General features: G+C 27.1%; 1 protein-coding gene across 1 annotated transcript; it reads left to right on the forward strand.

Annotated features, from left to right (window-relative positions):
* Positions 1 to 2,821: 2,821 nt before the first annotated feature.
* OCT59_027897 (uncharacterized protein) lies at positions 2,822 to 3,128 on the forward strand (the record flags this gene model as incomplete). Its single annotated transcript, XM_066137300.1, has 2 exons — positions 2,822 to 2,824; positions 2,904 to 3,128. 2 exons carry the CDS (start codon positions 2,822 to 2,824, stop codon positions 3,126 to 3,128), a joined length of 228 nt encoding a protein of 75 aa, XP_065993702.1.
* Between the last annotated feature and the right edge of the window lie 12,352 nt (positions 3,129 to 15,480).

Genomic DNA, 15,480 nt, shown 5'->3' on the forward strand with positions numbered 1-15,480 from the left:
AGGAGACGATTTCCTATATAAAAGTATAAAAAAAACGTTAGAAAACGTTTTTTTTTATAAAGTTTCAAAGAAATTCTTCAAAACTTACCTTTGGAATTCGGTATCCAAGTAGGAGCCGATTTTCTATTTAAAAGTATAAAAAAAAAATGTTAGAAAACGTTTTTTAAAGTAATAGTTTTGCAAAAAAAAATTAATAAAATCAGAACGTTAACTAATGTTCTGATTGAAAATATTAAATGAAAAGTTAAAAAACGTTTTGTAAAAAATAAAAATGTTAAAAATTGGAACATTATTTCCGATAAAAAATTAAAAAAAAATCCCAAAACGTTTAAAACCGTTTTGTTTAGGAATGAAGTTAGATGAAGATAAAGTTTCGAAACTTTAGTTTAAATAAAGTCTAAATTCGGTAATAGATCAACTAATTGCCAGATTAATTTTACTGTGGCTGCGGCTTAGTACATCATAAGTTGATTTTGAAAAATCGTTTATTCGAATAACTTCTAAAATTGAGACAATTTTTCCATGCCCAAAAGTTTTGATTTCGACCAGTGCAATTTGATATAAAAGTGCCATAAATCAGACAATATTAGGCAAATTTTAAGCTGTTAATCAAATATGATAATTTTTTGCTAAATTTTTATTGAATTTTTATTGAATTGTTAATTTTCCATAAATCTGAAGTACATATTTGAATATTGTAAATTTTAGGTTGATTTACAAATTTGTCAGATTTTTTTTTTGATATCAATCAGCCGTCAATCAAATATAATGATTTTTTAACAAATTTTTGTTGGATTTTTATTGAATTTTTATTGAATTGTCAATTTTCCATAAATCTGAAGTACATATTTGAATATTGGGTAAATTTTAGGTTGATTTGCCATTTTGTCAGATTTTTTTTTTTAATTTCAACCAGCATCAATCAGCTGTCAATCAAATATAATGATTTTTTGCTGAATTTTTATTGAATTTTTATTGAATATTTATTGAATTGTCAATTTTCCATAAATCTGAAGTACATATTTGAATATTGGGCAAATTTTAGGTTGATTTGCTATTTTGTCCATTTTTTTTTTAATTTCAACCAGCATCAATCAGCCGTCAATCAAATATAATGATTTTTTGCTGAATTTTTATTGAATTTTTATTGAATATTTATTGAATTGTCAATTTTCCATAAATCGGAAGTGCATATTTGAATATTGGGCAAATTTTAGGTTGATTTGCCATTTGTCTATTTTTTTGATTTCAACTAGCATCAATCAGCCGTCAATCAAATATAATGATTTTTTGCTGAATTTTTATCAAATTGTCTGATTGGCATCAATCAGATGTGCCGATTTATAATGTTAGTCAATTTTGGTCTGATTTTTGGCCGATTTTCCATATGTCCGATTTTTTTAATTTCGACCAGTGAGGATAAAGGAAACGTTTTCTAAACGTTTTCTAATAAAAAATTAAAAAAAAAAATTGAGTTTCGAAGTGAAAGTGTTTCACTTTGAAACTTACCATATCGAAGTAAATGCTTCGAAACTTCATGGTTTACCGAACTTGAAGACAAACCATACTCCTCTTTGAAGGTTTTCCTTCACCTCGTCTACTAAACATAAGAATTCCACGCATCGACCCAAAAATGAATAGACCATATCTTGGGACCCTTCTCAACAATGTGAATTTTACGGCAAAACTCATTTTCCAAAATCGAATACGTTAAATATCTACAAAAAAACAAGTATAGGAGTCAGTTTCTAAAAGATATTAAAAACACAATTTTTAAAAAGTTTCAAAGCGTTTCGCTTTGAAACTTACCATTATTTTTCTGAAAGACGATTCTGGGAAGGGAAAAGGGAAGGGGAAGGGAATGAAAGAGAAAGGGGGAAAACGAAATGGGAAGGGAGAACGAAGGAGAAAAGGGAGGGGAACGAAATAGGAAGGGAGAACGAAAGAGAAAAGGGGGAAAACGAAATGGGAAGGGGAGAACGAAGAGAAAAAGGGAAGAGAACGAAATGGAAATGGGAAAAGGCGAAAGAAATTGAAAGATCATAAGAAAAAATTAAGCTTTTACTAAAAAAAGCTTAATTTTTTTTCGCTATACCGCAGCAGGCGCAGCTTCAGTTACGCCTGCTGCGGTAATTATTAGTAATATCACGTGATATACGTGATATATATTTTTATATAAATAGGGGCATTTTCCCTGAAAAAAATTTTTTTTTTTATTATAATTTTTTTGATAGATGTATATATATACTTATATATATACATATATATATATCTATCTAATAAATATAAGTAATTTTATGGGGTTTAGGAATATCAGGGTTTTTTTTCTGAAGGAAAAAAACTATGGTATTCCACCCACATGAAATTACTAAGTTATACCCAGAAGCGTGTGACTAAGGTTGCTTGCCGAAACCTAGGGGTTTAGGCAAGATGGCGTTTCGCCGAAAAGCGAAATTCTGCCGAAACTATATTAAAGTTATATTAAAAAACTGGCGAAACTTTGGAGAAAGGCGAAACTGCCAAAACTTATTATAAATGCCGAAACTGCTGAAACTCTGCCGAAACTATAATAAATCTATAGTAAACTTTTGACGAAACTAATCGTAGGATTTTGAAGAGGTTTAGACAAGCAACCTTACGTGTGACTTATGATCACTGTATTATCACGTGTATGATTATAAACTTTTTTACTTTTTTTATACTTTTTATACTTTTACTATCACACGTACAAATTATTTTATTTTTTTCCCTTAAATATTTTTCTACGTTCTTTAAACAAATAATTTTCTTTTACATACAACTGAAGACTGAAAGGATAAAGATGGTAATTAAAAAGCATATTTCTATTTTCTTTTTTTTTTGAAATAAATAGATAAACTAATAAAAAAAATTGATATTTTAAGGAAACCTTATCAACTAGCTCAAATAATTCTACTAAAACGAACAAGTTAACAACATATGAACGATTTGTTATTCCTACAAATAAAGATTTACAAGCTATTCAAGCTTATTCTCACGTTGCTAATACAGATGATAGTACTAAAACTTGGATGAATCTTTTTAATTCCTATAGAGAAGCAGCCAATTTTACTAATTCTCTTGAACTATTGGATGATACTACATTATAAGAACAGCTTTGTCAATTTTTTTGTGGTGTTAGAAAATCAGGAAAAAAAGAATATGCACCTTCTTCATTACATGTAGGCTTTGCTGCAATTGCTAGAGGATTGTCAGATATTTTTTATCCAAATAGAATTATTAATATTCGATGATAAACACAAATGGAAACGATTACATGAAATTTTTGATGGTCGAATTAAACAAATTCAAGACAATCAAGATACATCCCGTAAGAAAACTGATGCACTTGAAATGTGTGAGATTAAAACTATCCTTGATTCACCAAATATACAAACTGATACACCAAAGGGTCTTACATACTGTGTTTGGTTTTGGTTAACACTTCTTTGCAATCTGCGTAGTGGTGATCCAAAAAGACTAAAAAATTCCTGGATTGTTCTCAATGAAGATCACAGTATTGAAGTAAATATACCTCGTGAGAAAAATAATGCAGGAGGTGCCAAAAATCCTTACAATTCTGGTCAGCATAATTATATTCCTCCAGATCTACCAAATAATTATTCACCAGTGGCAGATATTCTATTATATCAATCTAAAAGACCAAAAAACTGCAAAACTTCAGAGTTTTTTTTAAAAATAAATACACCACGAGAAATATATCATGGTAATTGGTTTTCTGATTTAAAACTTGGCAAAAATTCTCATGATAATATGCTTAAAAATATTGTGGCAGATTGTAAAATTGATGCAAATGGACGTAATCTTGTCAATCATTCAATGCGTTCAACTGGAATTTCTTTATGGATGTTACTTGGTATATCTCATGCAGAACAGATGGATATTACAGGACATAGAACACTTGCTGGGATTTCTGCATATTCAACTTCAACTGCTCAACAAAGAAAAAAAAATGTTTCACTTCTTATTCCCCAAAAAAGAAATGCGGATGATCTTAATGAAGAATGTTTAACTAAAAATTTTTCTAACAAAAAACAAAATCCTTTAAAAGAAAATACATCGGGAAATCAAGGTACCATAATTTTCCATATTTATTTTTTTACTTTTAATCTGAAAAATTACATATTTTTTTTAGGTTTTATTCCTGCTTCTCAATTATTACGATATGATCAACTTGAAATACAATCTTTAGAACAAGACCATAAAATAACTCAAGATTCATCAAAATTACCAATAATTAATATTGAAAATATTAATATTCAAAATTGTAATAATATAAAAGTAGAAGTTATTGTTAAACCATTTGAATAGTTAAATAAATAGTGTAGTAATGTAATTTTATATATTTGTAATAATGAAAAAATAATTTGAGGAGTATAAAAAAGTTTATTGCTATGAAAAAAACCGTATAAAAATTTCATGGGAAAAAAAAGCTTATACTTTTAATTAGGGAAATTACAATGTTCTATATCATAAGTCACACTTAGTGCGACAGGGTATAACTTTACGAAAAGCCCCTCCTTTGTAAACAGGTAGAGGCCATAAAGTACCTATAGGGGGAGAGCCATTGCTGCTCCCTCCGCCTGTTTATAGTGACAAAAAGAGGGAATCTTCAGTAGTAAGGTTTTGTATAAATTAAACAACACATCGTGTTGATACATTGTTAATATTAACAATGTGAATTTAATGTTAAATAATGCGTTAGAATATAAATATTATAAATTTAATAATGTCCGTAATTTTACAAATAAATAAAAATTATCCTAACAATTTTAATGTAATTAAGTGTAATGCTACATTATCCTGTGTAATTGTAGTATTTTTTTGTGTTTTTTAGTGCAATTCCACGTTTTTTAGTGCAATTTTGCGTTTTTAGTGCAATTCTGCGTTTTTTAGTGCAATTCCACATTTTTTAGTGCAATTCCGCATTTTTTTAGTGCAATTCCGCATTTTTTAGTGCAATTCCGCATTTTCTAGCATAATGTTACATAATACGAAATTTTCTAAAAAATATGATAATTGTGGTACTTTTTAGCGTAATGCTACATTGTCTAGTGTAATTGTGGTATTTTTTAGTGCAATGCCGCATAATTTAGTATAGTGCTACATTTTTTAGTATAATTTAATGTAATGTGGAATTTTCCAAAAAATGTGATAATTGTGATGCTTTTTAGTATAATTTGGTGAAATGCTAAATTTTCCAGTGTAATGCCATATTATTGAGCATTTTCAAAAAAAAAATGTAACATTTTAACATTCTGACGAAAGTGAAACATTTGACCAAAAAAACATAAAATTTGCTAAAAATATGCAACATTTGACAAAAAATATAGAATTTTCATAAAAAAATGCACCATTTGCTAGGAAATCGAAATATTTGATAAAATTTGATTTTAATTGACAATGTTATAACAATTTTATGAAATGTTGTTATAATGATATCACATTGGAGATAAAATGTGGAATTTTCATAAAAATGCACCATTTGCAAGAAAATTGAAACATTTAACAAAAAAAAAGCAAAATTTAATTTTAATTGACAATGTTATAACAATTTTATGAAATGTTACAAAATGTTACATTTGAGATATAATGTAGCATTTTCCCAAATTTTCATAAAATTTGCTAAATCGGACAATGTTGTAATAATGCTATTCCAAAAAATTGCTCAGCGTAATGCAGCATTTTCCACAATTTCCCACCATTTTCCAGAAAAATGTGGAATTTGCATTTTTTGAATTTTGGACAATGGTGCCCCTTCGACCTGTGATCTTTATGAAACGCCGAAAAGCTATGTAGGAAAAATAGAAGAGGAATCACGTGAACAACAAACAACAACAGTCTCACCCTTAGCTTTGCTGGATGATCATTCAATGGAAATAAAAATTTTAGAGGAACCCAAACACCAATCACCAGTGGTACCCTTGTGACATAAACAAAATTTAATGTATAAACTCAGCTGTATATCCCAAGAGGAAAGAAGTGTGTGACATATGCTGAAATCACAAAAGGTTCTAGTTCTGATAATTTTCAGCTTACATTACCATTCTCTTTAAAAAAATGGAACACTCAAAAGACTTCACCCAAAAGTAGTACAGTAGCAGCAGAATACCAAGAAACCTAAATTTATACTAGAAAGAATGATTTCGACTGTTATGACTGGATATCTGCCACAAAATAAGACTTGTGTCTGTGAAATAGTCATTTATGATATCCCCTCAACCATGTCGCAACTTGATATTCTTATGAACCTAGGGAAATGGGGTCAAGTAATTGCATTCAAAGTTAAGATGTAAAAGAAGTATTCAACTGTAACTGTGTCTATAGACTTCAACAAGTAAACTTTGCTTAATTGGAATAACAGAGTTTGGACTGCTCCATTTGGAAGACTGCCTGTACGATAGTTTTCTGCATCCTGGAATTTGAAGCAACGCAAAGAGCAAAAAAAATTCCAGGCCGTTGTTATGGATGTACCCAAATCTGTTACTAACAATATTATTTACAATGCAGCGAATCCAGCCTAATCAATGCTATCACAATTAGATGGTACTTTAGCATTCAAAATTATTTAAGATCATGGACTAGAGCTCCGAACAGGTCAGCCAAATTCAGGTAATCTGACCTGACCTGACCTGACCTGAAATTCAGGTCAGGTATGAGATTTTTAAAAAAAATTCAGGTCAGGTATGAAGATTGACCTGACCTGATTGACCTGTTAACCTGAAACTATTGATTCTACTATATAATAAAAGTGAGTTGCGGTATTGCGATTCACTTTTTTATATAGATTCTATATAATAAAAGTGAGTTGCGGTATTGCGATTCACTTTTTTATATAGATTCTATATAATAAAAGTGAGTTGCGGTATTGCGATTCACTTTTTTATATAGATTCTATATAATAAAAGTGAGTTGCGATATTGCGATTCACTTTTTTATATAGAATCTATATAATAAAAGTGAGTTGCAATACCGCAACTCACTTTTGTTATACAAAATCAATATAAAAAAGTGAATTGCAGTATTGGGATTCACTTTTTTATATGATTTTAATATAAAAATGTTGAATCACAATATTTTGAGAAAAAACGTTGCGAAAACGTTTTTTCATAATATTATATTAAAAAAATGTTTCGTAACATTTTTTTTTTGATATTTCAATATTAAATAACGTTGCGAAAACATTTTTTTCATAATGTTATATTAAAAAAAACGTTTTGCAATATTTTTTTCAATATTTTAATAAAAAACGTTGCAAAAACGTTTTTTTTCATAATATTATATTAAAAAAAAAAAGGTTTGTACCATTTTTTTTCAATACTTTAATAAAAATAGTCCTGAAATTTTTCAGGTTTCAGGTCAGGTCAGATCAAACAGACAACCTGATATAACCTGACTTGACCTTACCTGAAAAAAAATTTCAGGTCAGGTTTATCAATTAACCTGACCTGACCTAACCTATTCAGAGCTCTATCATGGACGAAAGAAGTTGATTGTATATTTTGACACTTAGGTTAGTTTGGATAAAACACTCAATACAGAATTCACTTTGAAGAATTTAAAGGTATTTGGACTAGATATTTTTCGTCCACCTTGAATCGGCTTAAAAATAAACTACCAAAAAAGACAGATTCTACTCAAAAGTAGAACTAAGAGAAGATTCTGAATGTTATGCAGAATGTGAATAAATCCAATAATAGACAGCTTAAGAAAGGGAAGTCTTTTGAAAAAAAAAAGCAATCTACTTCAAATAACAAGGCTTCAATGGTAACGACAAACTTATGATTTTGGCTGAAATTCAAACGTTGCTAAGATCATTGACCAACTGACGAGAATACTAGGCCAAATAAGGAAAAATGGGATTATGGAATGCTCGCTATTATATATATAAATATTAACCCTTTTTTTTTACCCTGTTTTTTTTTGTTTAAATCCTTTTTTTTTTCTACTGTTTCATAATGGGTCTTGCTGAAATTTCCTTATAGGTGTAAACTGAGAAGAGGGAATCCCCTCTAAGAACAAATATACACTTAACACAGAAAGTACTCTCATAGCCTAAATTCTACTTGACAGTGTACATGTGGAATCCTTTTCAGGATGATGAGTGGTTTAGTTTCTACTGATTATTAGTTTACTCTTTTCATTTTCATTTGTATGATGTATTATGATTATATTATTCTAATAAAGAAACTAAATATGTTGCAGTAAAAAAAAAATAATAAATAAAATGTTTTCACATTTTCATTACAACTACTACATAATGGATATACTAACTTAAAATTTTCTTGTAAATTTTGAAGTACAGTTACAAAATCATTATTCGTAAAGTTCCAAACAGGTTGACTAAATTCAGGTAACCTGACAGGTTGACCTGAATTTTTCAGGTCAGGTTTAATAATTGCAATTCAGCATCAGTTCAGATTATAACATCAATATAACCTAAATGACCTGTTAACTTGAAACTATAATTTTATATAATAAGAAGCATACGGTATTATAATTTACTTTTTATATTGATCTTATATAATAAAAGTGAATTGTGATATTGGGATTCACTCTTTTTTATATTGATTTTATATAATAAAAATAAGTTGCGATATTAAAATTCACTTTTTTATATCGATTTTATATATAAAAAGTGAATTGCGGTATCAGAATTCACTTTTTTTTATATTGAAAAGTTAGTTGTGGTATTGTGATTCACCTTTTTATACAATTTTAATATAAAAAACTGAATTGCAATATTTTAAAAAAAATGTTTTACACCATTTTTTTTTTGATATTTTAATATAAATCCTGAAAATTTTCAGGTTTCAGTTCAGATTAGGTCAAACAGATAATCTGATATAACCTAACCTGATCTGACCCATTTGGAACTCTAATTATTCACATCACACCAATAGCAGATAGGAATATTTTCTGCTTTTTTTGAGATATAATAAAGCAATTCAATAAGCGAATCACAGGAAATTTGAATTTTAACAAAAACCTTTTGTACTAAACTATAATCATCCAAAAAAATTAGGGATCCACAGAAATATGTGTTAATTTGTAGCGTAAATTCTAAATCTTGTTTTTCTTGTTCTGTTAATTTTAATTCACTATAAAGGCATTGTATTTTTTCATATGAATTACATTTTATATAATCTTTGATTTTGGTAGAAATAAGGATATTACTTGGTGCTAGCTCAGTTTTAGAATTTAAATTAATTAAAGAAGAACAGAATTTTTCTGTTGTAAGTTTGCCATATAAATTTGCAAATGTTTCATAATGATCAGAATTATCTATTTAAAAAGTAATATTTTAATAATATTTTAGTAATATTTTATTGTTGAATATAAATATCACAAAGAATACCTTATGAAGTTATGATAGTATTGGATCAGACAAAAAATATAAATTCTGAAAAACATCAATTGGAATTTTGATGGGATAATAAACTTTGCAGGAAGGTTAATTACATTTTTTAATCTAAAAAATTTGAAAATACAGTTAAACCTTGATATAGCGAACTCTTGATATAGTAAATTTTTCAGACAACTATACATCAGGAAATTTGTTTAGGCGTAATTTAGTATAATATTTTGGAGGTGATGTAAAATTTTGAAATATTACACTAAAAACGTAATATTACAAAAGTTTACACTCTTAAATTTGAATAATTATAGTAATTTAATAATATCTCGCTATCTATTGATCAAATCAGGATGATCTATAGCTCATCGGAATCAGCTCATCAAGACGAATCAAATGGTAGTAAAATCACATTTTTACAGCTGATAGAATGCTCTATAGTATGCAATAAATAAAGTTTTAAATTTATAGAAAGTCATCTATCAAATGTAAAGATATGATTTTACTACCATTCGATTCGTTATAATGAGCTGATTCCAATGAACTATAGATCGTTTTGATTGGATCAGTAAATAGCGAGATATAAATTACTATAATTATTTAAATTTAAGAGTGTAAACTTTTGTAATATTACGTTTTTAGTGTAATATTTCAAAATTTTACATCACCTCCAAAATATTACACTAAATTACGCTTAAACAAATTTCCTGATATTTGAAGTTCCTTTTTTTTACTTTTTTTAACAATCATTATACTAATAATTATTTATTCTTTTATGTTTAAATTCTGGATGCTAGATTATATATTTTAAAGCTACTTGCTTCAAAATTTTTTTCATTTGTAGGTCTCCATTGTTTATTGGAATTAAACCAATTGGAACAATGTCCAAACTATTAACAACATATAAATTTATAATATAGAATAATTAATGTAATTTAATTGATTTGTACATATAATTTGTAATGCTTTTATTAAATAAATTAAAAAGTTGACACTAGTTAACATTTAATAGTAGATAACTGAACTTAAGTTGTTTTGAAAAATTTTGAAGATTTATTTTTAAAATTCTACGCAGATTTTTTAACATTTGCAAATCTGCGCAGATTTTAATAAAAATTTTTCTCCAACATATATTAACAGGGTAGTAGATCTGCACAGAAATTTAGGCCAAAGATCTTTACACTTTTTACCCTAAAAAATTTACTGATGATTTGTAATACTTTTGTGAAATGTGAATATGTACAAAAAACTTAGAATTTTTTCTATTTTATTTGTTATTTGTTAAAATCAAACCAACTGAAATAATGTTCTAAACTATTAATAATATATGAATTTGAAGTAAAAAAGATGACGGAACTTTGATTTTAATGCATTTAATAATTTTTTTTCTTTGATAACCTTCAATATGTAATAGATTTTCATATAATTTTTTTTAATTTTGTAAATATTATTAAATATGGTTTAATAAAAAGATTTCAGTTTATAAATGAATTAATTAAAACTTTAAATAGTCTGGATTGATTTGGATTAAAAAAACCTGAGATCAGACTAAAAAAATCAGTCCAGTCCCAGATTATCTTTTAACATAAACTGGACTAGACCAAAATAAACCAATTATTTTGATCCAGTTTGGTCTAGTTTTATAATAAAAAAATATTTGCATTTTTTTTATAATAATATATTAAAAAAAATGTTTTCACAATATTTTTTCATTAAATTAATTAAAAAAATATTGCATGAATATTTTTATAATTAAAATTACTTTGAAAAAATATTTCATAACATTTTTTTATTAAATTATTATAGAAATGTTGTGAAAACATTTTTAATTAAAATTACTTTAAAAAAAATTTCACAATGTTTTTTGTTAAACCATTTTTTTATAATAATATATTGAAAAAAACGTTTTCACACGTTTTTTTATTAAATTAATTAAAAAAAATATTGTGAAAATAGTTTTTTCATTTTTTTCATTAAATTAATTATAAAAACATTGTGTAAATATTTTTTATAATAATATATTAAAAAAAAAACATTTTGCACCATTTTTTTTTATTTAATAATTAAACAATTGAACATTTATTGATTAGATTTATAACCTGAAATCGGATCAGATTAGACTGAATATTTTGATTCATATTGAAACATCAACCCAGACTAGTGGTCCAATCTGGATATCCATTTATCTGTGAACAGATAATTCGTGACCTCCATCACATTGGTCAAAAACTAATATATCGGGTAGCAGATATATATCAAATATGTACCCGATATGTATAGTATTAATGCAGAAAATTGGGTACCCAATATGTGTAAGATATGTGTAAATATATATATTATATACGTATTATTTACGTATAAATATACGTATCGATACAGATATGTATATGATACGTGCAAAATCGCACCCAATATGTAGCATACGTGTAAATATATATATTATATACATATTATTTACATATCATATACATATCGGTACCCGATATGTATATGATATATATATATACATATATCTTACACATATCGGGTACATATCTGATACATATCTGCTACCCGATATATTGGTTTTTGACCAGTGTTACAGATATGGATTTCTACCAATAAAAAATCTGGATAAATTTGTGTAGATAAATTCAATTCACAGATAATCCAGATTGCAGATTTATCCAGATAATAACATAATAAACAGATAATAACGGATAAAACGGATAAAAAAATTTATTATTATAATTGAAAAGTTGAAACAATAGTCAGTATGGTTTATTATTTTATTGTTGTTTATTATTTTATTATCCATTATTATATCACAATACGATGTAAAAAATAAAGTTTCAAAAAAATAAAAGAATGAAAAGATTTAAATACTTTTTGTGTAACTTTGTCATATTAATCGGCATAATTAATATTTTAAAGGAAAAATCCCTCCAACTAAACGCCAATTCTTCTTACAAAACACCAAATTTTCCAACATATTTGATGCCAACTGTGTTCTTTTTATGGTCATAACATTGCCAGCTTCGCTAAAAAGTCTTTCACTTGGAGTGGATGTGGCGGGAATGGCCAAATACTTTCTTGCTAATTTTGATAGTACCGGAAATCTTGTTTTATTAGTTTTCCACCATGTTAAAGGACAATCGTCATGATGAATCTTAGGTAAAGCTAAATAATTAGCTACTTCATTAACGTGAGTAACATTATCTTGAAATATTCTTGCTAATAATGAATTTAATGAAACTGGTTGTAATTCAACTTCTTGATTTTCACCAGTTAATATCCTTATATCTTGATATGCATTTCTTAATTGCTCTTGAGATCTAAGGTGCAATGAATTAGACGTAAATCCAAGTTCTTTAAATCGTGAATCCAATAAAGCAGCCAACATCCCTTGTTCCTGTGGAACTTCCCAATAATGATTCATTGCTTAGTATAATGCTACTTTAACACGCTTATCAAGATTGATGCAATTTTGTGGCATATTAATATTAATTTTTCTACGTATAGGTTGTCCAGAAATAGGTTCATCTTCTGGTGCATCTTTATAGCCAACATCATCATCAAATGCCATATTTTGACTGGTTAAATCTATAACTTCCACATCTGAATTATCATCTGGTAAAATTTTTTAATTAATTATTGTTAATACATTATACATTAAACTAATGGTTGTGTATTTACTCCCGCCTAAATATTCAGTTGCTCTGGCAAAATCTTTCAAAATTATAATTAATTTACTGATTTTTTGCCATTCATTTTCTGTTAAATTTATTTTTTTTAGTCATTTTTCCATCACGCCGTGTTGAAGCATCAGGATCAATCAACATAGTAGATGCCAGGACATCAATAAGATCTTTGATTTTTATTAAACGTTTCCATGCAAGATAGCTAGAATTCCACTGAGTTTCTACATCAGCAATCATTTGGAGGTATTCATCATTATTTTCTAAATTCTATAATAAAATAATTTTTTGAAGAAAATACATTAATTAATACTAAATAAATTGATTTAATAAAATGGAGTGCATTTTTTTAGCATAATAGAGTAATAAATAATCTAATAAATTAGTAATAAATAAAAATTTAATTACCTCATTATTATTAAAATGGTTGGTATTTTTTTGAATCTCCAGTAATTTTTCCGTTTATTTAGGTGATGTAAAAAAATTTATTAGTCTTTTAGCTCGTGCAATTAAAACTTCTGCTGGTATTAATCCTTTACCTACAACAAGCTGTAATGTATGAGCTGTACAGGGGAGTCTTGTAAGTTCATTCATTAATTTTTCAGCTTTTACCATATTGGGTCGTCATTGTAAAGACTTTACCATTTAAATTTCAATTTGAAATAATATCACGTAATACTTCATAAATATTATCACCTGTATGAGAATATGGAATGTATTGAACTGCTAAAATTGCTTCGCAGATATTAAAATTGTTATCAATAAAAGAATACGTAACACCAATATATCCATCTATTTCTACTTCGTGCTGTCCATAAGTCCGTTATGATAGAATAAGAAATAACATCTTTACTAAATTTTTTTGTTAAAACAACCTTGATTTGATTGTATGACTCAGCTATTAGTTGTTGAATTGTTTTATCACTTGGAATTTGATAGTTTGGATCAAGTTCTGAATAAATTCGACAAAACCGTTCATCATTATATACTGGAATGTCATTATCTTTAATCAATATTCCAACAAACTTCCGTCCTGACTATTTTTAATGTAGGATTATTTCAAATAATTTCATCATACGGGTTTGTGATAGCTGATTGTTATTTCGTATTTCACTCATCCTTCTTCTATGGCTTTCTTCAGTAATTCTATGTGTAGAAAGATGAACAATAAAATTGCCAGTAGAATTATCAGAACCCATAAAATGACTACATGATTCTACACCATTTTTCTGTTGAACTTGAACTAAACACTTTACAATCCTTCTATATTGTTCAGTTGGTTCATATTGTTCAAAGTAACTCCATATCCAACTCTATCCTGGTGGTTTAGCATTTGGAATTAAAACTAGTTGGTTAGCTATTTTATTTAAATCAGTTTTGTTGAAACTTTATTGCGTTTCTTATTATTCTTGCCAGTTTTATGCTGGTTATTTGTAGAATCCGTGTCTGACTCTGGCTCAATTAAAGGTCCATTTGGAGCTAAATTTTGCTGATTTAATAGTTCACATACCTTTCGCCTTCGGCCTTTTTGAACCACAAGTTAAGTGGTTTTAAGATTTTCTGGCTGCGAATATCTGCCAACTCCTCACTAGACATTATTATAACAAAGACTAGACTATAATAAGCCTTTTTTTAATCACTGACGCGCATTTTTTGATCAACAAAGTTACACAAAATTAATATATATCTGTATAGATATCCATGGATATTTGTATATCTGTAATCTTTTATCTGTTATTTAAAATTAATATTCAGATATCTGTGTACCCGTATGGATATCCAGATTTCATATTCACAGATTAAACCACTAACCCAGACCTGACCAATCTGAATTTTCAGGCCAGATTGCCAGATTAGGACTGGACCAATTAGAGCTTTAAAATTAATTAATGCAACATTCAATAATAATTTTTGTTTAATATTTTGAAGATTTATTTTTAAAATTCTGTATAGATTTTTTAATATTTGCAGATCTGCGTAGATTTTATTAAAAATTTTTCTCTGATATGCATTGACAGGATAGCAAATCTGCGTAGAAATTTAGACCAGAGATCGTTGCAAATTTTTACCTTAAAAAATTTACTGATATATCTTTTTATTTCTGTATATTATAGAGGTTTAACAAATTTTAAAAATAAATGAAAAATGGTTAAACTTTATTTTCTACAAATTTAATAAGATTTTAATTTAATATATTAATAATAGGCTAATTTATTTAATATTTTAATATTTAAATTTTATTTAATATTTGTATAATTATACAAACATTTATGTAATCTGAAATCAATCAATTTGCCAATAAATTTGTCTACCAAATTATATTAAAATACTAAAATTCATACCATCCATAAGTAGTTATTTTAAGCTCTTCTAATTTAATATATATTTGAATAATAGTAAGGTATGAAA

Source organism: Rhizophagus irregularis, chromosome 7, assembly GCF_026210795.1.
Source record: "Rhizophagus irregularis chromosome 7, complete sequence".
In the NCBI taxonomy this organism is placed as follows: Eukaryota; Fungi; Glomeromycota; class Glomeromycetes; order Glomerales; family Glomeraceae; genus Rhizophagus; species Rhizophagus irregularis.